This window comes from Clytia hemisphaerica, unplaced genomic scaffold (assembly GCF_902728285.1).
Source record: "Clytia hemisphaerica strain Z4C2 unplaced genomic scaffold, Clytia hemisphaerica genome assembly, whole genome shotgun sequence".
Taxonomy (NCBI): Eukaryota; Metazoa; Cnidaria; class Hydrozoa; order Leptothecata; family Clytiidae; genus Clytia; species Clytia hemisphaerica.
In genome coordinates this window covers 405648-431622 of record NW_027104240.1, presented here as the reverse complement: position 1 = coordinate 431622, position 25975 = coordinate 405648, and the positions used below count along the sequence as shown (strand labels likewise).

Sequence of the window (25975 nt, the reverse complement as noted above, 5' to 3'; positions counted from 1 at the left end):
GGTTTTAGAGCAAATCAATGCTTTCTTATCATATCATCTTATAAATTGTTCATCAATTTTGGTACTACCTCTTGAAATGATAAAAATAATGTTGACAAAAATCATTAATTAATTATCATTAATTGTTTTTTCATAACAAAGTGGCTATAAAAATAAATATGTTCTAGTCTACAAAATAGACGGCTCCAGGCTTTTAGACCTTACTCTTGGTCTATAGGCACTGCTATATGCGGTCACTAGTAACCCCCACCAGGAATTGCTTATTAATAGGTTTAAACATAATAGAAAACTTTCACAAAATATGTTTATCAATAGAGATTTCAAATAAAAGAATGTTTAAACACAGCTGATTGGTTTAGGTTTCGAAGCTCTCTATTGTTTCATTCAAACCTCAGTGCGCCTGCGATTTATCCGGAGATTTTCAATATTCATTACGAGAGCAGTGCTCATAGCCCGAAGAGTAGGAGTTTTACGCTCGAAACGAAGGAAGATACGACGTAGCCTAAATATGTTCATGTTATTCTTCTTACCTTGTTTACTTCGAAATAAACAATTACCGACAAGAAATAATTTTTATTTTACGAGTTATTGATTAGTTTCTTATAAAAGCAGTTCTTATAAAAAATGTACATGTTCATGTTATTCTTCGCACCTTGTTTACTTTGAAATAAACAGTTACCGGCAAGAAATAATTTTTATTTTACGAGTTATTGGTTAGTTTCTTATAAAATCAGTGCTTATAAAAAATAAATATGTTTGTGTTATTCTTCGTACCTTGTTCACTTCGAAATAAACAATTACCGACATAGTCCAAACCCAAAAAATGGCATTTTGCTTTTAACCCAAGATTCTACAGGATAAACTATACATTTTTGGAATCCTCAACTATCCTAGTTTTGGAAATGGTCGGTCCCCAAAGCTAACTCCTGGTCAATTTTTCATACTGGGCCCGAGTTTATGGGGTACTTTAAACCCTTTGTAAGGATTTGTTAAGGAAAATGCCATTCCAGGGATGATATAATTTGCTGTATCTAGTCAATCAGTTGACCAATTGCTTTGAAACTTTGCAAAAAGACCCTTTTGACCCTTTTTAAGTCTGGGACCTACCCAAACAACCTTTGATGAGACACAAACTAGGTGTTATGATAGACTTTGATGTAATACATCAGAAAAATTTCAAACAGACAGTATTTAGTATTATTTCAGGGCTGCAGGGGGTAAAATTGCTCATTTTTATGGGTTTTTACCTTATTTGAGCAATTTTCACCACTAATCTTGGTTAAAACGTCATCAAAAATAGTTTTACCTTGATTTTCGTGTAATATATCCTGAAAGATTACAATGCTGACTTAAAACTAACAAAACCAGGGTGCAAATGGACAAACCAGGGGGTAAAAATACCCATTTTAGGCGATTTTATCGTTTTTGAACCTATTTCACCCATAAAGCGGTTTAATGGTGCACCAATTTTATTTCTGACCACTGAAACAAGGATAATTTTGTAGTAGGAGCAATGGGAAAGTTATTTGTGGTTTTCATTGTCTGTAATCAGGGTCACTGTGGGCAAATCAGTGGGGTAAATACACCACTTCTTGGTAGTTGTTGCCTGAATTTGGATGTTTTTATTGTATGGTAGCCTCAAATTTATGAAACTTTGAGATGGAAACCAGTTATATATCCTTCAGTCATTTCTTAGTACTTTTGTTGACAACTACACAAAATAATGACGGATTTAGTCGCATCGCGAGAGCAGCAAAAATGTGCACAATATGGCGGAAATAACTGGAAAAATATACGAACGAAAATCCGAGGAAATTGGTTATTATACCCCATCAAGCTGCCTCATCCATGCAAACACAAATAAAAAGGACACTTTACAATGCAAGAAATGCGAACGTCGAGTTCATTTGGCTTGCTCTGAACTTCCTCCTTATCAAATCCAGCTTTATCTTCAACACAAATCTAGAAGCTATCAATGCATGAGCTGTGTGATCATAACACCAGAATTGAAAAAGAAATTGAACTTCAAGTCTGTTGGAGATTTACAAAAAGATATCGATGCATGTGAGAACATAATAAAAGCACAACGGGAGGACATTTCAAATTTGAAGGCTAAAGTGTCAACTAACAATGTGAATATAAAAGCAGTCGCAGAAATTGAAAACACCTTCAATAAAAGAATTGACGTGCTGGAAGGCAAAATAAATAAAATCGCAAACAAGAAATCTTCGTCTGTGAATGAAATTGCTTGTGAAAAATCAAGTTATTCAGAAATAACAAAGAAACATCTTGAGTCGCAAACGAAAACGATAAAGCGTTTCCTTGAAAAAGAAAATAAGGATAAAAAATGGATTGAAGCGACTTCGTGTAATCTCATGATACATCATCTATATGAAACTACGGAAGACACGAAAGAGATAGCGGATAAGAAAGATATCGACTACATAGAAAAACATGTAATTTCAAAACTGAATATAGGAGAAATCAAGGTAAAAAAATCAGAAAGAATCGGTACCCTAACACTTGAAAACGAAGAGAAACCGTCCATTGAAACTTACATTTCAAAGTGAGGAAGATAAAGAAAAGGTGCTAAAGGGGATCTGCAATTCAAGACGCCGTTACGAATTTAAAGCAACAGACGATCTGTCAAAAAACGAACGAAACCTCGTTAAGGGATGGTGCCAAAAGGCAAAAGAACGAAATATGAAGAAGAACGATGACAGCTTCCAGTGGAAAGTCCGTGGAAGCCCAAGAACTCGACTTTATATGAAAAAAGTACTTGTACAATAAGAATAATCACGACCAGTTCCAGAGGCCCTTGTGCCTAGAAGTTAGAACTTTGTTACATTATAAAGATAAACTGTAAATTTAAATGAGATTGTTTCATAGAGGTCAATAGACCTGCGAAATATACTTCTATAATATAATTTAAAACTTAAGTTATGCCCAAATGATAACATTTATTTGACGTAATTTTGTCAGTTTTTGCTTTGAGATTCCACTATATTGCTATTCAGAGCTTCCCAAAATGGTCCCAGCTACTTGTAGAATTATTATCTTGAGACTAGCTAATAATAAAAGGTCAGTTATTATTACGAGTATGTAGTACATTATGAGTATGCAGAGGACCGTTAGTCTTGTTTTCACAAAACGATTAGAAAATCTTTCATCAAAGCACGCCTTAACAATGACACAGCACTTTTATTTCTACCCAAGTTAACAATATTTTACAAATTATTAGGCTCCAAATAACTATTCTACTGAAAAACCAGTACAGGGACCATTTTTGGAAGCTCTGAATAGCAATATAGCGGAATTTCAAAGCAAAAACTGACAAAATTACGTCAAAAATGTTATAATTTGGCCATAACTTAAGTTAAATCCGTCATTATTTTGTGTAGGTTGTCAACAAAAGTACTAAGAAATGACTGAAGGGTATATAACTGGTTTCCATCTCAAAATTTCATAAATTTGAGGCTACCATACAATAAAAACATCCAAATTCAGGCAACAACTACCAAGAAGTGGTGTATTTACCCCCTGATTTGCCCACAGTGACCCTGATTACAGACAATGAAAACCACAAATAACTTTCCTATTGCTCCTACTACAAAATTATCCTTGTTTCAGTGGTCAGAAATAAAATTGGTACACCATAAAACCGCTTTATGGGTGAAATAGGTCCAAAAACGATAAAAATCGCCTAAAATGGGCATTTTTACCCCCTGGTTTGTCCATTTGCACCCTGGTTTTGTTAGTTTTAAGTCAGCATTGTAATCTTTCAGGATATATTACACGAAAATCAAGTTAAAACTATTTATGATAACGTTTTAAACAAGATTAGTGGTGAAAATTGCTCAAATAAGGTAAAAACCCATAAAAATGGGCAATTTTACCCCCTGCAGCCCTAAAATAATACTAAATACTGTCTGTTTGAAATTTTTCTGACGTATTGCATCAAAGTCTATCATAACACCTAGTTTGTGTCTCATTAAAAGTTGTTTGGGTAGGTCCCAGACTTAAAAAGTGTCAAAATTTAGTTAAAATACCCAAATTTTCCCTTTTTTTCCCAGGCAAACCTACAAAGATAATTTTTCACAAAAATTTTTTGCCGAAAATAATCATCAGCCTACCTTGAAACTTTTTGCAAAGTTTCAAAGCAATTGGTCAACTGATTGACTAGATACAGCAAATTAGATCATCCCTGGAATGGCATTTTCCTTAACAAATCCTTACAAAGGGTAAAAAGTACCCCCTAAACTCGGGTCCAGTATGAAAAATTTACCAGGAGTTAGCTTTCGGGACCGACCATTTCCAAAACTAAGATAGTTGAGGATTCCAAAAATGTATAGTTTATCCTGTAGAATCTTGGGTTAAGCAAAAGTGCTTATTTAAGGAGATATAGGATTTGGCTCCCGGACTAACAAGAAATAATTTTCATTTTAGGAGTTATTGATTAGTTTCTTATAAAAGCGTCTGCGCTATTCTCATAAACAATTTATATATTACCAGATAAATTTCTTATAAAAGCACTGCTTAGAAAAGAAATATTAATTGATTATTTATTCGATGTGCTCAAATCACAACTTTATTTGGGTATTATTTTCTAAGTCTTTTTTAATGCATTTTGTTTGCAGAATAGAATCAAATATCAATTCCATAAATTACAAATCTGCGCAGAGAAGTATTACATTTCTGCGCAACTCAAGTATTACAAATTTGCGCAAAGTTTATTACAAATCTGCCCAGGTATTACAAATCTGCGCAGGTATTACAAATCTGCGCAGGTATTACAAATCTGCGCAAGTATTACAAATCTGCGCAAGTATTACAAATCTGCGCACAACACCAATTAATAAGAAATATAGATACTATCTGGTTTTAGTTCAAATCAACCAATATCGCGAAAATTATATAGAAAAAGGCCTTTAAACTTAACTTTACAATATAAAATTATAATATTCTAAAATCTAAGCTAGAACTACAATTATAATATTGGGGAGATTGAATATTAAAGATATACATTTATGGAACATAAAAGATATGTATGCTGCATGGGATCTACAACGTGATTTTTTTTCACGAAATGCTAAAGAATGACGTGAAAATGCTAAAACTCATGCCCTCAAAGAAATTCAGAAAATGTTATTAGCTCGTGAGAATGATTATCACTCGACAATTTTTTTCATTTTCAATTACCAAGCCAATGCTTAAATCGATCAATACCGTATAAGATGAATTGTAGTATGAGAGCCAACCCAACAATTCCCAGGAAGTAGTAGAACGCTTTCAAAGGTGCATTACCCCAATCAAAGATGGAATAAACCAACCTGCTGGTCACCAAGTAATAAATATAGGTGTGAATAAAAAATATGACACCAACTGCAATAGCATACACACAATGGAATATATGGATTGGAATCTTGTTGAAGATGTATTGGAAAATGAACAAGAGATATACAATCCCGTGTCGATCAATTGCTTGGAACCAATAAAAATCGGTTTCAAATGAAGATGGATCGAACAGGATTGGCCAGTATACTACAACGACCACGGAGGACATTAAGAAAGCCAGAGAATGAAAGAACAAATAGAATTTGTCACTTATTGACAATTTGGAAGGGATTGTATCGAGGACAAGGGGATCGCTGAGGACAAATCCTTTTTCCATAAACACCTCGTGTTTGCTTTCGTCACCAGCCATTAGACCCACATTTTCGTCTCTGATCACTTCGTACCCTTCATCAGCATCACCTATGGATGAAACACAACTTTAATGGTCTTTTCATAATAAACTCCTACCAGGACTGAGGATATTTTATGACTGACTTGAATTGACTCTATATACCTAGTAGCAGCCTTTAGCGAATACTTTACCAAAAAATATACAAAATTCGATTTTTCCGCTACTGCAAGAGTTACTAGAGTTTTAGTAACATCCAAAAATCGAATGTTTGGAGCCCAAAAACCTGAGCTCTCAAATTTCGAAAAAATCGTAAAAAGGAATAGAATTATCGATAACAGTGGCTATAAACCCTAAACGCCATAAAGTTGTCGAGTACTCGATATTCCTGGGGGAAGCACTGAAAGGTGAGCGTCCTACCAAAGTTGAAGCCTGATTTTTGGCCGGATAATGGTAATAGTAATTTAAAGTAGTTTTTCATATCAAGTTCCCTCCTAACCCTTGCCCCAATCGAGAGAGGTTATGTGTATATATCGCGGTTAAAACTGGGGATGACCTAACATTTTCAAATTCAATACCTTCGGTTTTTATTATCTCTGGGGCGTACTTTTTGGATAAGAGAATATGCTAATAGAACTATATTTTGAACTCTGACCAGAGCTGCGCTGACTGATGCAGGGGCTGCGGCTTCACTTTGAAAGTGGTAGGGCCATGCTTTAGTGTCTAAGGAGGTGCCACAATGGTTGGCGCCGACGGGAGAAATTTACAAAAATTAGCCCTTCTAGACTGCCTAAAACAGGTCTATTTCAAGGTTTTTACGCAGAATTTAGCTGAATCAGTAAATTTCCTTTTTGCTTTGAAAAAATGTGGTCCTGCCAAGGCCCGGGTGGCCCCCCGCTGCCGTGGCCCCTGTGATGTCTGAAAACGCCCAACAGAAACCCTAAAACAAGTTCAAATAGTGAGGTTAAGTATCGATAGATAAATCACGACGAGGGGCGAATTTTCTCCAGCCTTCATTCGCGCCACGGCACTTTTTTACAGGCTGATCGAAAACAAGCTGCACCTTCCCCACCTTGTGTATCCGCTATCCGAAATTCATTCTGCGTTGATTTCTTTGCGGGGTACGTCTAGCTTGCTTTCCGACCAGCCCGTAGAAAAGTGCGTGGGGCGAACGAAGACTTAAAATCTATCTTATCTAGAAAGATACTTAACATCGCAAATAAATCAGATCAGTGAACTAATGAATGTCAATACAAACCTTGATATTGAAGATGTTTAACAAAGGCGATGATAAAATAAGTGACATTGACCATATAATTCCATGACGTCATAAAATGAAACCAGCCACTATTATGTACTTCCATAGTCGTAATCACAATGGAAGCAATCATCATGGAAAATGTGTAGACGCACGTAACACCGAGCGATGAAAGACGAAACCACCGTGGAACATTGATCTATGGTTGAAAGTACAATCAAAGTCATAATATTTGAGAAAAAGAGAAATTCCCACGAAATCTTACAGCCACAAACGATTTGGAAGCGCTCTAAATTAGGTTGGGCGGGTAGAGTCTTAACTCTGAATTTTAACGCAAGACTCTTCAATATTGCATCCCCTTCTCACAGACCCGGGAGGACCCCCACCTACAGGAAAAATTAGCCACAGTATTATTCTCACCACAGAATATTTTGCTATTTTTTCCATCCCCACTGAATTTGATAGGAAACCCGTTTAAAATTGGTCCTCTCTAATTCGGTCTTCAAGGGGATTCGAATAATAGAGGTTTGAATTAGAGAGTGAGTTAACACTTATGAATATTGTTAAAACTCACGTAAGATTTGTAGAGTGCTGATCTTTCCACACCCTCAAAACCAAAACTCGAGCACCGAAACTCATCTCTGAATCCCATCTTGCAATCTTGCCAAATGAAAATGATTAAGAGACGGTTCTCTCACATGAGTTGTTTTTTTTATTGTTCCGCACTATGTATACATAACTGCTGTGTGAAAAAAAACCGTTTTTTCGGAACATGAAGATATTTACATAATTCACACTTCAATTTTTTCAAATTTAGCTTTCTTGGTCGATTTTAAAAATTTCAGTTACGCCCCTCAATTTTTGTACGTTTTTGTTAGAGCAGCCTCAATTCACATTTGCCGAACCTATTCCAGTTAGAAATTAATTTTCGTCACAAAACACAGTGAATCAAAGCTTGAAAAAAGTTCTATAGTTACCGTATTTCCTGCATTAAACTCCTCACCCATAGCGTTATACATTTATAGTAGAGCATGACTTCACCCCGAAAACTGTTAACTTTAAATTTACGTTTAGATAGATAAACAGTTACAAACGTTATCCTGTCCAGCTAATAATAAGGAAGTTTAAGTTATCAGAATACTCTATTTTTGTTAGAATCACTTTATTAGAGGATGAGAAAAAGGCCAAGAATAAGAACAATCCTCAGCATGTAATGCCAGAATTTTTGACAAATTAAGGGTCAAAACGGTTAAAATAGGTTATCAAGATAGGAATAACCCATATTTGAACTAAAAATTCGAACAATATGAGAAGAATTAAGGCTAAAAGTGTCAAAAATAGATAAGCACAATCAAGCCTCAACAAAGATTTGCTGGTTCTACTGTGTACTTCATTTTTCATTAGGAAAATTAGCAAAAACTAAAAGCTACTGCAGTAAAATTAGATCTTTTTAATTGTTGAAAACGAAGATATGTGAAACCTAATTTTTCAGATTTAAAAAATAGCACTGCACTAAAACTTTGAAAATTGAAAGCATCCTGCTCAGGCTCATCTGAGAAAATACGGTATACGGTGGAAAATCACTAAATTTCTTATGTTCATGATTTCTTAGATAATTTGATAGGTCTTTACGATTTTTTCCCATTATAATACTCGATTTATACCATTGTTATTTCAGACTGTTTAAAGGCAGAACATTACCTACAAGCTACCAAAAGATTATAAACACTCTGACAAAACTGTAATTGGCCCAGCTAGCTTTAGCGTACTGGGCCTTTCATTAGCATTCTGCCCGGTGTCAGTGTGTAACAATTTACTAGGCGATACGCGTTTTCAAACACAGCACAGGCTAGTACATATTGTGAACGATTTGATTGGCTGTTAGAACATGATTGACAGAGTAAAAAACAATTGAAATCGTCTTTATTGGTTAAAAACATAAAAGGAGAAAATACAATTAGTACTAGTAATCGTATGGTTTGGAGTGCAATTAACGATTAATCACGAGTAACAAAGGAGAAAATAGTAATTTGCACGAGTCCGAAGGACGAGTGCATATTACGGTATTTTCTCCTTTGTTACGAGTGTTAGTAAATAATAGTTTTTGTTTAAAAAGAAAACATTGCAGTGTAATTTTTCTTTGTTTTCAATTAAAAGAAGCTATTGTAACGTAAAATTTCTTTGTTCGTTTTTATATTGAAGAAAAAAAATGTCTTTGTTTTTTATTATATAGTAAAAAAAGTCTCTGACACAAGACTTGGGAGAGAAAAGAATAAGGGGACAAAAGTGTCCCCCCGCCGAAGAGTGCAAAAAGTGGTAATAGTGCAATTAACGATTAATTGCACTCCTCTAAACCAATCAGATTCGAGTAATTTTGCACGGCTGACGATTAACTATTAAAACTATAAGAATATAACAGATGTAGTACGTTTTAAGAAAAACAATGTGATTTACACAGAAATAACCGTAACAAACCTTCTTCTCTTTAGGAAGATGTTCTTTTAAAAAAAAGTTGTTTTTACATTTCTCTATCATGTGAACAGTTCAGTTGTTCACGTGTTAGGAAAAAAACTAACATCTCTGTATATAAGATTAAATATTATGAATTATTACTCACTGTTGTAAATAAGAGATAGCCGAATGCTCTAAGGCGTCTATGGCTTGTGTTAGCGGCTCCAGGTTCAAATCCCCTCTGCTACTCAAGTCTTGTTCAGTTCAATTTTTTTATTCGCTGGGCCTTCATGCCCTCTGGGCTTCTTGTTACTTCTAATATTCGACAGCTTTTATCATCTTGATATCTTATTGTTTTAAATCTTTCATTTTTTACTGGTACACGTTTTTTATAAGAACCATCCAAAATTTTTGAAGCCTTCGGATGTTCTTAACTTTTCGAGTTTCAAGCCTAAAAGTGTTTTTAACATGTTCTTAATTTGACCATTTTATGAATATTTTTTACCATTTTCCTGAAAAATTGGTTGTTTCCGAGTCATCAAAGCCTTAAAGTGTTCTTAACTTGTTCTTAACATTTGGCAATCGAAGCCTAATGTTCTTATATAGTTTGTTCTCATAAACAACGTGTATTCCTCTTTCAAAAGGAGTGGTATTAGAAAATAGAAACTATTAACAAATTGGAAACCACGAAAATAAAAAGCTAGGTTTGAAACTCCTTATATATACAGTGTGTTCCGCAAAAAAGTATACTCAAAAAGTAAAGCGTAGCTCTGATAAAAACTATCTATATATCGAGCTTACTTTTTAAACCAGCTAAAAGCATAACTATCAAGCTTTTTGTGGTCAAAAATTCATTGCAAGAGAATTTTTGATTCAAGAGATATCAAGTCATAAGTAAGCAAAGGTGTAGATTTAAAACAGATCAAGCAAATTTTTTCACAATTACTTCAGTAAAAAATTAATTACACTGCTGAAGGAATTCCTTCGGAAAAGCCTTTTGTTAATGAGATAATTAATTTCCAAGCTGCATAAGTCAATCTTTCAAAATGCAAAGTTTCATCAAATTGACAAAAAAAAACAGACCTGTCAATCAAAAATTAATTAACTCTTTGGTGTAATAAAAATGATGCATCTTGACTTTTTTTAAACTCCAACAGGGTGTAGTAAAAGCCTCATATCTCACTAAAGAACAATTGTTCGAAATGAATTGTGCTTTCAGTAGTTTTAAAAATCATTCAAAACAGATCATCATTTATTTCAAAAGTTGACTTTATTTATTTGAGTATACTTTTTTGTGTCAACACACTGTATAGAGATCTGCGAATCAGACTCCTGATATTAAAGAATACACGATTTTTCAATTTGTAAAGCCTTCGGATATGTTCTTAACTTTTTGAGTTAAGCCTAAAATTATAATTATATGTTCTTAGTTTCACCGTTTTTTGAGTACTTTTCCTTAATCTTCTAAGAAATTGGGTTCATAAAGCCTTAGAATGTTCTTAGCTTGTTCTTGATATTTTGGCCTTACATTCTTATATATACGCTTTTTTATAAGAACCAGTTAATTTTGGTTCAGGCTGGGCTGCTCTTAATTTTTTTGAATCTTCAGGCTTAAATGTTTTTAAAATGTTTATTGTAATTAGGAGTGGGATGTAAATGGGCGAATCTAACTTTTTTCGACAAGATATGTCAAACTCAATTTATTTGGCCTCCTGAATAAATATCTAGATAGAATTAAAAAGAATTTTTGTGATATTGCTCGCATAAAAAAAGTATGAGCCCCTTGTTCAGACCCTGGTGAGACAGAAATCTGATTCGTCGTAAAAGTCTTTAAAAGGGACTGTAGACCGTAAGAACCATTGAATTTGGTTAAAATTTTGTACATACCCTCTCTGGATGCATATTATTAAGTTCCGAAAAAAACAATTTTGATATTTAGAATAATTTTACGTTCTAGGGCAACCCCAGGCCCCAAAATGGGGGAAAATGTTTTATCGGCCCTAGAGCATAGTAGAAATACCAAATTGACGTGGAAATCTTGCGTATTGATCCCTATAAGTTTCAGGGTAAAGAATTGTATTCAATATATTTTTTCGTTACCAGGTATATATTAAGAAGTCCATAGGGAGTGACGAAGGGAGTGAGTGAGTAAAAAGGGGAGTACAAAGGGGATCTGTTCAATATGATGCTTGTCTTGCTTACTGGATGCTTCAGAGGAACATCCAGAGAAAAGATTTACCTTGAGTTGGGCTTTGAAAGCCTGGCAGACAGGCGGTTAATTAGAAGACTCATATTTTTTTATAAAATAATAAAAGGCTTTGCTCCTGCTTATCTTACGAATATTCTTCCTCCCCAGAGAGGAAAGGACGAGTGCAATGCAGGGCGAAGGATAAAACCACCACTCGAGGCACCTTTCTGTAGAACCGAGGGTTATCGTACCTCTTTCTTTCCTTTTTTTATATATGAATGGAATAACCTTGGAGATCATATACGAAATCTTCCCACTATTAAGTCTTTTAAGCAAGCAATTCTCCGATTTCTCAGACCCAGTGCTAACTCAGTTTTCAGAGCTAGTGACAACGATGGCGTTGTTCTCCTTAACCGATTAAGGGTTGGTTTCAGTCATCTTCGTGAGCATAAGTTTAGGCATAATTTTGTAGACACAGTTGACCCCTTCTGCAACTGTCGACAAAATTCACTAGAAACAACACAGCATTTTTTGATGTATTGCTCTGATTATTCTAACGACTTGTGATGTTTGACAGCCTTCTTCAACTTGACATAACCTTGTTTCCATTTAATCCCAAAACATTGTGTAGAACATACTTCTTTACGGCGACCCCGAGTTTAGCATTGTCCAAAATCATGATATATTGAGCATAACGATAAAATTCATCTGTAATACTAGCCGTTTTGGGGGACCGTTATTCTAGTCTTTTACTCTAACTGCTCTCCTAGCTCTTTTTGTTTTTGTTTTTCATTTTGTTAGTAATTATCCTCTAGGTTATTTTGGGTTCCTTCCTCCTGGCAGTATGATCTGGTGGTACTTTTGCGGGAGGTTAGGAACCTGGTTCCTAACCTCCCGCAAAAAACCTTTAGTTTTGTACTATTTGTTCGTGTTGCCTACACTATAGATTAAAAAAAACGCCCAAAAGACCCAGAATAATTTTTCGAGCTAATGTTTCACAGCAAATTTAAGAAATTAGTCTAAAGAACAACTGTACCAAAAACCTTTGCCGACCGACGGGGTTGTACCGCTGAAGTCCGAAAATGGACCCTACGTGGGACTCGTTTTTTTGAAAAAAGGGATTGGTCTGAAGTTCCAAAACTTTCTAAAATTTTTCCAAATTTACCCAAATGGTACCCTACGCCTACAAGGGACTGATTTTTCTATTTTTGGTGTTTTTGTGTACCCTGAGCAGCGGCACCTCCCCGGTAACAAATTTTAGTCACAACAGACAATTACTGTTGTAGACGCATCTCTGTTTGAAACAATGAAGAGTAGTTATTGTATGGATCTAAGGTTGAGTTTAAAAATCATTAGATATACAAAAAATCCTTTCGTTTCCTTTCTTTTCTTAAACATTCTCTAGAGATGAGTCTCAGATTGTTCTTAATTTGTTCTTAGGCTTTGGCCAATTTTAGCCTCGTGTTCTCATAGTGTAGTTTTTTTCTTGTTGGACGAATCAAAACACCTGCAGGCCAACCTAAGCAAAGGATGACAATAGGTATGTGGGTATAGTCTCTTCTTAAAGGTCTCAAAATACAACTTCAGAAAGGTGCCCGAAATCACGAAACATATTTCCCTTCTAGTCTAGATTAACGATATCTGAACCGACAAATATTTGTTAGGGGTTCACTTTCACTTTCACTTGCTTAGGTTAACTAATAACCCAAATACATTCATTCAGGTCCAGACATTTTAATTTTATTTTTTCTTTCAATTCCTAGTTCATAGCATTTCAATCTATTTACAATAAAAGCTACAATCTAAAAATAATCCTATACGAAATTTTATAAAAATGATCTCATGATATAAGATATGAAATACTGATCAAAGTTATCTCTCATCATAATTTTGGTTTAAAAAGTTCAACGATTATTCTTTGTGTCATCACTAGCCTGGCCACCACCACTTTTAGTATAAAAAATCAAGTAAGAGTACATAATAATATTTCCTGGATCCCTTTTCGGTGCTGGGTCTTTACTATTAAAAAATCCATTATATTTGATAGTGTTCTCTTCGCCAGGGCGTATTTGTTTTGTAACGTCTTCGATCCACGGTCCGACGTTCTCTCCGTCACACCATCCATTCCGGCCGTAAAGCCACGTTCCGTGTTCATTCGGTTCCGAGCCTTCGGAAACACGGTCCGCGCATCCCGTTGCTGTACCGGCATTATCAAACACTCGTTCATTATCGTTTTCGTTAATTTGGAAATGGTGTGATGTCACACAAAATTCGGCACAATTATTATCATCACTTCCGTGGCCCGTGATGGTTGCAAACAGCATAGCTTTGGTCACGTTCTTAGGGACGTTAATGGTTTTCTCACGGCGCCCTTTCGGCGAATCTAAGTTATACGAGCCGTTGAACGTCCCACCTCTGAACAGCTCTTCAAACATAGTCGGTTGGTCAATATTTCCTAAAAAATACAAAAACATACTCTGAATAATTAATACTAATCATTGATTTAAAATTTAAATCCTAGGACTTAAGATTTCAGTATTATGGTTTTGAGACTTTATACCAACTTTATATCATCTCTTACTGTAAATTATGCGCGTATATATTTTCCCACGTTTGCATTTCCTGTAACGAACGATAACATCAATAATACAAAATTAGATTGAGGTTATTTTTTGACATTTGAGCCTTACTCCGTAAAAAAGCTTTCGCTGAGTTATATATAAGATGAGATAAGCATGTTACCAGATTTTTTATCAGTCAGCCATAGTTTTAAGGATGGTTTCCATGGCATTGCCCAAGGCACTGTCTTCATGGTAAAAGTGCACGATTTCGATGTGAATAAAGGTGCAAGTGGTCGAATGTCGGTCAGCCAACGTCCAATACGTCTGAAATTGATAAACAAAACTGATGAATGAATGGCAATTTCTGCATTTTAAATTAAAAATCGAAAAATTGAGATGAAAAAAATAAATGAAGAAGAAAACGAAGAGCTTTTCGAAGAAGAGTATTTCACCTTTCAAAGCCCTTATCCCGGTAAAAATCAAACATTTTGGAATTTTTTTTGGTTTAGGTGATGTATCTATTTAGTATCTAAAAATACAATTTCGGAAAATTTTTGTGGAATTAAATTTCCTTTAAAATCTCCAAAAGACCTCATGTTTGGCAATTTTCTCCATTAAATTTTCATACGAAAACAGCTATAACTTGGGATGTAGCCAAATAGAAAATTTTTCCGAAAAAATCTAAATAAAGAAACATTATTTGTCATTAACTTGAAAAAATTGTATTTTAAGCTCTCCCTCTTTTTTTTTGTCATTACGATTAATTTATACGTTGTAACTACCTTTTGTAATAAGCCTGTGTGATGGAGAACGTTCTTATATTTTAGCGATAACACACACAAACTTTTCTACTCAATCGCATGTTCAAACTCGATACTTTAATTAGGGACACCCTGTATTAAAGTCCATGCCACACTTATTTCTTAATTACTCATGATGTAATTACTTAAATTCATTCTTTCAAAAGCAGTTTGTTCTTAAACATGCCAAAGAAGCGAAAATAGAAGGTTTTATCTTCAAATTCTGACATTGATTTTTCACTATGACCAGAGCCCTTAATATATTGACATACTTGTCCATGTCAACTTAAAAGACTACCTGCCTAAGCAGGTTTCAGATAAATATGAATGGCAATGGTTCTGTCAATATTACAAAGCGATTATAACACATGTGTTTTTTTATTTTTGGTCACTAGAAATTCAAGTTTCACAACTCGAATTACTTCATTGGTATCCTAACAACCAATCAAATAGCTCAAAAAAGATAACGCGCAGGGTGCTTGATATTTCATTTATTTTCAACAACTAGCTTGGTCAACTTACCTTCCATCATTGACTTCCAAGGGCGAAGGACTAGACTCGAGACTCCTGGATGGGAAATGAAGCTACTTATTCCCATCCAGAACTCCTGCTCGTAGCTTTTACACAAATACCGGACTGAAGGTAAAATCTATCGCTAGATTTCAAAAACGCCACAAAAGTCCACAAAAACAAAGGAACCACTAGATACAACCCGTCGTCATGATTACAGCGCGTTCTAGGCGCGTTCTGGATGAAAAATATCTGGTTTCACTTTTTTTGCCTGGGAAAGGTCAGAGATTCTACTCTTCTTTGGGCTTTAAACCCAATGCTTCCCATTTAGAAAGCCCCTTTTCAAGCGTAATTTTACTTTACGTGGAAATTGAAATAATTATTTACCTTCTAAATGGTGTTATCCAACGTCCAATTTCAGGACCCAAACGAACTTGATGGTGATTCCTTTTTTTCTTCTTATTTTCTTTACATTGTACACGACTCTCGCCGCAATTCAAATATAATTGTACGGTATGGTCCCAATGCGGACAAGTGAAATCCGTTGAACCAGGACATCCTAAAGCCATGTCCAAATATACGTGCCCGAATTTTGATAAATCTGTAAAAGCAAATAAAATTTGACAGTTGACTGTCTTAAATTGATTTTCAAGGCAGCAAGAATTTTCTTCTAATTAGTATGTTAGACATCCAAAAGCTTCAAAGTCTTTAAATGTCTAAAAAAAACATGTACCTTTGAATACACTGTCTTTGATTTCATGACATGCCACAACACCGTGGTTTCCTTGCATAATCTTCCCTTGAAATATTGTTAACTCTTCATTATCAGATTTTTGCTTCATTGAACTGATGTCATGAAGAAGATTGGTCACGTAATTCAACCTGAGTGAAAAATAAAAGATCAAATCAGGATGGGAAGTAAACAAAGATCAAACCATGGATGGGAAAGAGAACAACATTGATCTGTAAGTTTATACTTTATTTTATTAGGGGTATATACAACAAAAGGGTTCTGCCATGTGACCATTCCTTAGTTTTTATGAGTTGAAGAGACTCAAAATAAAGTAACTGGAAAAGCAACAAAGTGATATCAAAATTTCGAGGGAGAATTCTGTTTTTTTTTGTAGAAAATATAAAGGAGCAAAGCACAATGCATTCAACACTGTTTATATATCCGTTTGAAATGCCTTGACACAGTCCGGTGCGTATATTTAACCCTTTCCCTGTCCATGTCAAGGCTATATAGGAGGGCGAAATCCTCCTGTAATGCCAAGTTTGAGTTAGAAATCGTCATTTTTGGTCTAACTCGTAGAAGTTGGATAAAGCTTCATGGTCAAGCAAAAAAAATTCAAAAGTGAGGCTTTCCGGCGAGATTTTAAGCCTTTCTTCCTTCCGTCTCCATATCAGTCAGATTTTAGAACAGCATTTCTGAATCTTGGCGAAATTGTTGTGTAAAGTCGTATTATGATTTGATTTTGAGTGTTCTGGCATTTAATTTACTAATCGAAAGAAATCATATACATACCATTTAGCCTGGTAACTGAGGAAAATCATGGATGGATAGACTAGCCAACCAACTTCTTGTAGTTTTCCTTGTTCATCGATGCCGAAAAAGAAATTCCACCAGGGTGTGTGTTGAAAGTGAACATTGATCTCTTTGTTATTTTTGATCAAGTCTTTGATTTTGATTCCATCTTCATAAGGAATCATGGTTCCTGGGATCTTCATCTCCACCTGATTTCAGAAAGTAAATGATTGGTTCTCTGGAAACTTTAGTGAACCCCCGCCAATTTGAATATTCCACATTCGAGAATTAATCAATTAAGTCTGATTCACTTAAATTACTTTTGGATGTCGTTGACGTATGAAAACGCGCGTAAGCCCGATATGGAAAAAAGTTCGATCTTTCTAAATGGTGCTCAGAAGCCTCTCATACCAGAAGCTAGATCGTCAGGTTTTTAATGACTTAAAAGTATCCCCTCCCCCTCTCTGTGCACTGAACTCGCATAAGCCAACGTAAGTTATTCTCTGACGACCATCCGTAGCGTAAATAAAGCCATGGATACGCGGGGACGAGGTCGAGGCTGAATTTGTATCATCCTGTCGTTTACCCATGGTTAGATGGATAGTGGTCCAATTGTAATACACGTTTTCTTATAAGAACATCCAAAATTTTTGAAGCCTTTGGATGTTCTTAAAAATGTTCTTTTAACATGTTCTTATTTTCGCCATTTTTTGAGTATATTTGTCTATTTTACTAAGAAATCGGGTGTTTTAGAGTCTGCAAAGCTTAAAATGTTCTTAACAGCATTTTGGACATCGAAGCCTTGTGTTCTTAGATAGTTTATTCTTATAAAAAACGCGTAGTAAACAGATGTATATAAAGCATGTTATACCTCACACTCAGCATTCTGACAAGTCATATCGAATAACGTTTCTCCATTATTGGCATAAATGACTGCACACAATGCCCCCTTCTCCTGTGCATTCTTCAGCTAAAATAAATTGTTAAGGTTCTAATGCTGTAAACTTTAAATGGTCTTTAAGTTTTAAAAAGTGTGACCATAATTTAACACATCCACTTAATTGATGATTCTGTTGGGTTCCAAAAAGTAAATTAATTACATTTATCGTTTCATTTCTTTCTCCACTAACATGTTATACCCTTTTAGTAAGATACAGGTCGTGTTCACACTACAGACCTTCCTTAATAAAAATGTAGTTAGGAGAATCTTTTGTTGACTACAATACAGAACGTGCATTTAACAAAGAGTCGAACGCGTAGTATTGTAATTTTTAATCGATCTTCCTTAATTAAGCGTCGTAAGCTCTATTGTCCTAAGGGTAGGGTAGAGGCTACCCTTAAAACAAAAGATTTTATTAAGGAAGCATAAACAAAGAATGCGTGCAGTGAAAAAAAAGTTTTACGATTTCAAAAACGAATGAACTAAGAAAAAAATTAGAAATAGTGCAAACGGTGTTGTTGATGTGTAAGATTAATGCAATTAATGAGTAAAATCATTAGAACAAATATGCTTGCGGATTTCAAGTGATGTATGGATACCAATATCAACCAATCACAGGTGAAATCGAAACTCTCAATAAAAAATCAACCAATGAGAAGCCTTAAGCAAAATCAATTAACATGTTATAATAGATCTCGTGAACCTACAAAGAACTGTAATAAACCAGTGTATTCATCCATCATAAATCTCTTTGTTTAACTTTGATAGATTTAATTAGGTAAACTTTCCAGTGTGAACGCGCCCACAGTAATCAGAGCCAGTGTAAAAAATATATAATGAGGGGTGCGAAATTCTTTAAAAAGACCGCTAACTACTTGACCACACCAGAAAATGTTACCACAGTACGTTAGGCTTCTGCTCATCCTCTAGCGAAAAGAGTTTCTCATATACATATAGGAAGTATATCTATAGAGGTCTGCGATTCAGACTAGCAGTACGTTGACTCTGTCTAATCCGGTCTTGATGGAACCAAAAATGTTCTTCAAATTACAGAGAATTTCGAATTACGTAAAATATTTTATAACGACTGACCAGTTAAGGGGACCAATATTTTAATTTGAACTATAGAAAGATTCGATTTATAGAGGTTCGAATTAGAGAGGTTCGAATTAGAGGGAGTTGACTTATATCTTAGTCGATTACCTTTTGGAAATATGTGCAAGTGTTATTATTGGAGATCAAGACAACAGTATTGGTGTACTTAGTACTGGTAGAGTTGTCACATCCGTCACCTATGTCCACAATTTTCGCACGTTTTTGTTTGATACTATACGGCGAAGTCAACCAATCGTATCGTCCGTCCAATCGCTTGCTTACTAGCTTCACTGAACCTTCTATTAAAAAAATTAACTCGGATTACAAAAAGAATGCGACTATCAAATGTTTTTTCTTCTTGTGTATTTTAGTCTTCGGGACGAGAGTCTTCATTTCATAAAATGCGAACAAGGTAACTTTCTTGCTTGCCATCAAAACTGGTTTTTGTAATGAAATAGGCTAACACATTTTAACTTTTGTTTGGAGTCTCATGTTTCTTATAAAATTGCTCTTATACTAAAAAAAACAACAAAAAACGTGCGTAACAAAAAGGGTAAAAACTTAAGATTTAGTACCTACCCTCTTTCCCTTCGACTGCAACTTGGTCCAGGCCACAACCATGACCAGAACAATACCATCTAGATAACACTAACGGGATGAAATTACCAACGTCTAATACAGACTCGTTGACGAAATGCAGACGTTTCATCCAGGCTTGTTTTAATTTTTCCGGTCCACCGTTGATGATTTCAGCTACACGTTTCTGTGAGGTTGAAAAGGATACTCTTATATAGGCTACGTCATATCTTCGTTTCGAGCGTAAAACTCCTACTCTCCAAAAGTAAGGTCTAAAAGCCTGATTGTGTAAACCTATTGTGTAAACTAAGTAGTAACTCATATACCTATAGGATCACCAAATACTTATTCATTATTCATGGGTCGCTAAGATTTACCCTGGAAGACAGGGGTTAAGTTATCATCAGTTAGTGGCAGGGTTTGATCCCGAGAGTTACAATAAATGACCGATAGTAAGGGTCTTTAGGGGCGTTCGTACATTGTGATTATCAACCTTTTTTTCCACGGGTGAATTCTAATTTACTCACCTGGAGTGCGTCGTCATGGCAATTATCGGTTGCGGCCACTTCATTTTCATCTTCGGCTAAATAGTCATACATGGTTGATACCAATGACCTTTTCAACACCTCGTCTTCATCGTGTATAATGAATGATCGTTTGATGAGATTCTCCTGGTGTGTGATTGTTTGCCGTTTAGTAGAATTGGTTTGATGACCATCTTGTTTGTTATTTGAATGTTTTTTCAAATCTGTCAGATTGTCTCTACGTTTTGAGATCGACTGGTTTTCCTTGTGTTGAATCGTTGTCTGTCGTTTGAAATTTTCTGTCAGGTTTTCCTCGTGGGAAATTGTATGGTATGTGCCATTTTTGTGATTTTGATGCTTTATGAAGTGATGTTTGGAATCGCCCGTTACAATTGTTTGACGTTTAATGTTTGACGCTGTTTTCTTATCACGGTGGCTCGATTGTCGCTCCGTCTGTCGTTTAAAATGTCCGGCCAACGTAAAAACAGCGTTATTATTACGGAAATGTACAATATTGTTACGTTTTTTATACGTTTTCATATTCCAAGCTTTATCATGATGATGTTTGGCCATGTTGCTTTTCTTTCGTACGATTCTGGGACGTTGTTTGAACGTCTTTATGACGGCCTGTTCAGGATTATTGCCATAATCGGGAAGTGATCGGCGCTCAATGCGACGATGTGGTTTCGGGAAATGATGTTTCTTACGTCGTGACGGTAACGGTTTTGAGCTTCCTCCAAAAGATCTGATAAACATAAAACGTAAGAGAATTATATATGAAAATTTCATTGCCGATTTGTAGTGTGAAGGATTCTATCACAGACTTTACACGCTGCAACGGACTGTATTCGAATCCAAAACACTTCCAGGCAGGGTGTTACAGAAGCATGGCGATAGATTATCTACTTGCACTAAAATTTTATCACTTTCATTACAACGATGATAAAAGTATTTAGGCCTAAATTATATGACAACCAGTTATCATTACCGAGCTACTTTTATTTGGTCGTGTCAATCATGCAACTTCAAATAACCCATCTAGCGGGTGACCTTAGATCTCAAATTTAATCGCATATACCGGGTGTCCCAGAAAAAAGTTCCGCTCTTTGAAGTGAATTTTCTCGAGTTCTATTAACTTTTAAATAATGAATCTTTTTGCATTGGAAAGAGGAAGGATAAACTTAAATTTTGAGGGGTCATTTATTAAATTAAGTCAACTTGATCAAAAGTTATAGCCTAAATGCTAAAACATCACTTTTCAAAAAAGTCAAAAAAAGACAAAAAAAAGAGGGGATCAAATTCATTGTGAGACAAAGACACAAAAAGCTTTGGAAACTCTTGGTAAGATTTTGATGAATGTTTGGAGCTCCATCGTGCCCCTTGATTATGCCCATGGGAGCTCGTTAAATTAGATAAAGAAATGAAAAGGAATTAACAATAAAATAAAGACACCTTAAAGAACTGCATGGAAAAAACTTTGAGCGTAAATAAATTGGCAAAAGAAGTGCTTTCTTTATGATGATTTGATCTCCTCTTTTTTCATCTTTTTTTGACTTTTTTGAAAAGTGATGTTTTAGCATTTTGGCTATAACTTTTGATCAAGCTGACTTAATTTAATAAATGACCCCTCAAAATTTAAGTTTATCCTTCTTCTTTCCAATGCAAAAAGATTCATTATTTAAAAGTTAATAGAACTCGAGAAAATTCACTTCAAAGAGCGGAACTTTTTTCTGGGACACCCGGTATCTCCTGTACAAAGGTGTATCAGGAAATCTACGTTTATCGTTGGAAAGAGCAGTAGAAAGACTAGTCATTGGTAGTTCCAGTGAACAAGCAGCTTACCTGCGATCAGCATTCACAGGCTTTGTGACATCACATCTGGAAAATAAAAAGGAAATCCACATTCATTTTTTTAACAAAATCAAGGAAATCTTTGCAATACTGATCAAGGTGAATGACCAACCGTACGTGCGTACCCCTCTTTCTCCAAGCTTCCCAGAGTGCACTGTAAGGGTCGAAATGAGCACAGACAAGAAAAATCTGACCTTATTTTGCCAAAACATTAAAGAGAGATCGATTTTTCGCTTAAACTAACTCAAATTTGGCTAAATTTTCTCTACACTGTAAAAGTCCGATTTCAAAGGCATAATTTTAGGCCGTACATACGGTTGTTTTTAAATGGAGTGCCCCCTGGATGCTGTAAACAAAATAAAAGGTACAGTAGATTGCGTAAAATGATCAAAATTGAGGGGACCAAATTAGGGGTCTATTATTTAAAATTGAATATTGGCAGTCGATGTATTTGACAACGTCGATGTATTTGAAACCAAAACTCCAAGTATCTAAGCATACCTTTCAAGAGACTTTGCAATGGTAAAATATTTCTCTAAAATGCTTTGGAATCGTTGTTTCATCCATAGAGCAGTCTTATGAGCGTCTTCTTCAGAGTTTAAAAACACATAATGAGTATTATCCGGTGAATTATCAATCAAATCCAACAAAGATGAATCTTTATTCCACAAAGCCTCTAAGAATCCAGATTTGCTACTATAAGAATGAAATATCATAGGTCCCTTTACGTTTGAACCTGGTTTATTTAAACCCTTATATATTAATGGTCCATCTAGCGTAGATAATACAAAGTTCGGTGCTGTCTCATTCGGGTTCAGTTTTTGTGAGCCGCAAAATACAACCAGTGTCACCAATATACTATAAAACGACAACATTCCAACCATTTTATGCAATAATGATGTTAAACCAGTAGTGTAAAGTTATCTTCTCAAGCGGGCATAATTCTTAGTTTACTTTTCAAACTATAACTGCTTGTCTATAAACTGAAGTAAAACTTTGACACAATCAATAAGAATGTTTTTCAAGTTATAAAACGTTACAAGTCTTGTAATATGAGAAGTTCATCAATCATAACAAACACCTTGTCATTTTATCAAAACATTAAAAAGCGACACTTCCTCTAAAATATTAAGCATTCAAAATGTTTTCCCTTGTATTGCAACTTTTATTTACGATAAATGCGGTGTTTCGGTTCCTCTGAAAAAACCCGTGAAGAAGCTACCAACATTCTAGGTCCTTCAAAACTGCTTTCAAACCGACGTTAAATGAATGCTCAAAGGACGTCCAATTTTCAAAGTATCACATTAATGAAACTGCTTTCAAATTCTTGAATGTTTTTTGAACGTTGAAAAAACGTCACATCCAAAGACACATCAATACTAATCAAACTTATGAAACAATTGTGCTGAAAATGAGTAAGGGCATCTTGCAGCTGCTCTCAATTTAAAATACCATCCTATTGTGTTTAAATATAAAAAAGATTAGAATGCTTCTTAAGATATGCATCAAATTATTAGAACAATTAGATTTTATTTTCGCTAAAAAATTCAAAGATTCTTTTCTTTGTTGAAACCGTCGTCGGTGAGATCGTGTTTTTTTGTGTCCATAAAACAAACAAATATTACACACTTTTTTTTATAAGAATGGTGCTTTCCTTTTTCCATTTCATCATTTTCTTAACTTTATGGAAAAAATCCTCCTGAATTATTCTTACAGTATTCTTAGGTTAGAATGCAAACCCAGTCTAAAGCTAGCATGCAGTATGTCAAGCTAGAATTTGGCATTTTTGTAAAACTTCTAAGCATTGTGGGGAATTATTGACAATTTACAGGTAAAAGGCTCTACAAATGGCGTTCGGTTCTTAGCTTCATTTGCCAAAGTCCATAATAGAGGTATTCTTAACATATTCTTAACTTTTTGGCAAATTTCATCATGAATTTTCTCATAAAGTATATTTTGAGTATATATAAGAACATAAAGGTTGAATGATGGCCAAAATATAATTTAAAGCTTTAAATTCAAAAAGTTAAGAACATTCGAACGCTACAGAAATTTTGAATTCAAAGAAAATTTGACTAAAAACGTACTTTTCTTTCTTGCAACGAACCGTGCTGTTTGATCCACGCATTTTTCTATAAGAATGGTGCCTTTTCATTTCATGATGGATATTCTTAACTTTTTTGGAAAGTCATCCTAAGTTATTCTAAGGATCCAACCCAGCCTAAAATTAGCATGTGATACGTACCTCGAGCACAGACCTCGCATTTTTGTGAAAGTTTTTAGCATTTCAGCTGGAATATAATAGGCAATTTACTGGTAAAAATGCTCTATAAGAATTGGAATTCTTAGGTTCAGTTGCCAAAGTGCATGATGGTGTTATTCTTAGCGTGTGAAGAAAAAGCCCGGCAGATTTGATCTTTCCCCTTTGCAAAAAAGGTTTTCCCTGATTTGATCTTTCCCCTTTGCAAAAAAGGTTTTCCCTGAAAAGTATTTTGTCAGATTTGTGGTTTGATGCCTGAAATTTTGAAAAAGCAAAAAAAGATGTGATCTACGAATTTTTGTTGTTCGGGAGATTCGAAAATATAGAATACGTTCCCGTAAACGGTAAATTTACTCACTTGACCCCTGTAAAGGTCTTTCCTGAGGACCCCATAACAACAATTTTCAAGACAATTTTTCGCTAATTCAAAAAGAGAATGCATTTGGTGAATTATGAAAAGAGAATAAACAATTACTAGCTGACTACACTTTATATGGATAATGTTGTTATAGTCAAATTTTTAGGCGCGAAATATGGTTAACAATTTATGATTTTCAAAAGACAGATATGCAGAAAAGACTGATACCATCAGATAAAGCATGAATTACTAAGCCAACAAGGCTTGGATAATACAATCCCCATTTGTCCCCTATAATTTTGGTATTGGGTTTAAATAATGATTTGAAACTATAATGGTTTGTTTAATAATAAAATTTACTGTAAAAATCTATAAAAATAACAAAACTAAGAAAATATGAATATCATTATGAAAAAATTTCGACAATCTGATAGATTACTATTCAGTCTGTTTTTCTCTTGAAGATGTTGTGAAACATCAAGCCTACTGTCAAACCAAAGTGCTGTTCGCAGGCACAACGCCACTATTAACAATACTGATTTTCCGGCTTAGCAACGGTCTAGTATCGACCGTTATTATGCGTCTATCATCAGGATGTATCTTAGAGGCGAGAGCTCCCTCCTCAGCTACCACTCCACCTCGAGGGGTAAGCTTCCCTGTAGTGAGATCAACCATCTCACAATCAGGTCTCACCACTTTTATATCCTCTGGCTTCAATTTTCGTTTCATCGTTTGAAAGCGTTGAAATTGTTTACGTTTTTTGAGTATCCAATATAGACAGCTACTAGCAGTCAAGAATAACAGTGAGAGAACACATATCAAAACGGTTTCTGTTAAAGTTTGAGATGATTGATGACCAGTATCACCCTCCTTCTCTTTCAGTACATACATATAACTCTTGGGACCATTAATGCATCCGTAAACATTACAAGCTGATAGCAAGACCATGTATTTATGCTTGTATCGAAGACGAGTTAAAATGTCTATCGAATAGTTCTGAAAAGATGGGACTGCTATCTCTTGAGTCTGATTTCCATCGTAAAGCTCTATTAGATAGTAATGGTGGGTAGAATTTGAGTCATACTTGTCGTTCCAGCAATCTGGCTCCACTTGAGTCCAATACAGATTAGCTTTCCAGTGATTGTTATCAGCATTGTCTTCAATTGGTAGAATCTTGGTTAATCTAGGTGGAGTGCATGGTAATTGAGCCGTACTGGAGTTCTGGCAAATAAGCGCACTGTATCTTTCTTGGATATCAAATATGTTTCGATAGGATAAACAAATGTTATACATTGTGTTCATGTGTAAACTATTTAGTAAGACACTGCAATGTCCAGAATCGGTAGACTCTTTGTTGCCGGCATCGTTTGAGATGCAAGTTTCACCTTTGAAATT

At 35.0% G+C, this 25975-nt stretch overlaps 2 protein-coding genes across 2 annotated transcripts; both read right to left on the bottom strand.

The window, feature by feature from the left end:
• Positions 1-4853: 4853 nt before the first annotated feature.
• On the bottom strand, positions 4854-7643 carry LOC136816260 (uncharacterized). Its single transcript, XM_067072588.1, has 3 exons — positions 7516-7643; positions 6942-7140; positions 4854-5754 (listed from the first exon to the last, which is right to left on the bottom strand). The coding sequence occupies exons 1-3, from the start codon at positions 7591-7593 to the stop codon at positions 5192-5194; spliced, it is 840 nt and encodes a 279-aa protein (XP_066928689.1). The 5' UTR covers positions 7594-7643; the 3' UTR covers positions 4854-5191.
• A 5655-nt stretch (positions 7644-13298) lies between these two features.
• LOC136816259 (uncharacterized) lies at positions 13299-23429 on the bottom strand. The gene is made up of 11 exons (XM_067072587.1): positions 22464-23429; positions 21954-21989; positions 20115-20856; positions 19591-19774; positions 19120-19310; positions 17848-17946; positions 16977-17185; positions 16185-16333; positions 15839-16052; positions 14323-14465; positions 13299-14035 (listed from the first exon to the last, which is right to left on the bottom strand). The coding sequence occupies exons 1-11, from the start codon at positions 22844-22846 to the stop codon at positions 13485-13487; spliced, it is 2901 nt and encodes a 966-aa protein (XP_066928688.1). The 5' UTR covers positions 22847-23429; the 3' UTR covers positions 13299-13484.
• Between the last annotated feature and the right edge of the window lie 2546 nt (positions 23430-25975).

Excerpts from the sequence above, each read along its gene's own strand:
- LOC136816260 (XM_067072588.1), bottom strand. The coding sequence starts at position 7,593 with ATGGGATTCAGAGATGAGTTTCGGTGCTCGAGTTTTGGTTTTGAGGGT. Across the intron at positions 7,141-7,515 it reads CAGCACTCTACAAATCTTAC|ATCAATGTTCCACGGTGGTT; the intron begins GTGAGTTTTAAC and ends TTTCAACCATAG. Across the intron at positions 5,755-6,941 it reads TAAACATCTTCAATATCAAG|GTGATGCTGATGAAGGGTAC; the intron begins GTTTGTATTGAC and ends TTTCATCCATAG.
- LOC136816259 (XM_067072587.1), bottom strand. The coding sequence starts at position 22,846 with ATGGTTGGAATGTTGTCGTTTTATAGTATATTGGTGACACTGGTTGTA. Across the intron at positions 17,186-17,847 it reads GTCAGAATGCTGAGTGTGAG|GTGGAGATGAAGATCCCAGG; the intron begins GTATAACATGCT and ends TTCTGAAATCAG. Across the intron at positions 14,036-14,322 it reads GCTGACTGATAAAAAATCTG|GAAATATTGACCAACCGACT; the intron begins GTAACATGCTTA and ends TGTATTTTTTAG.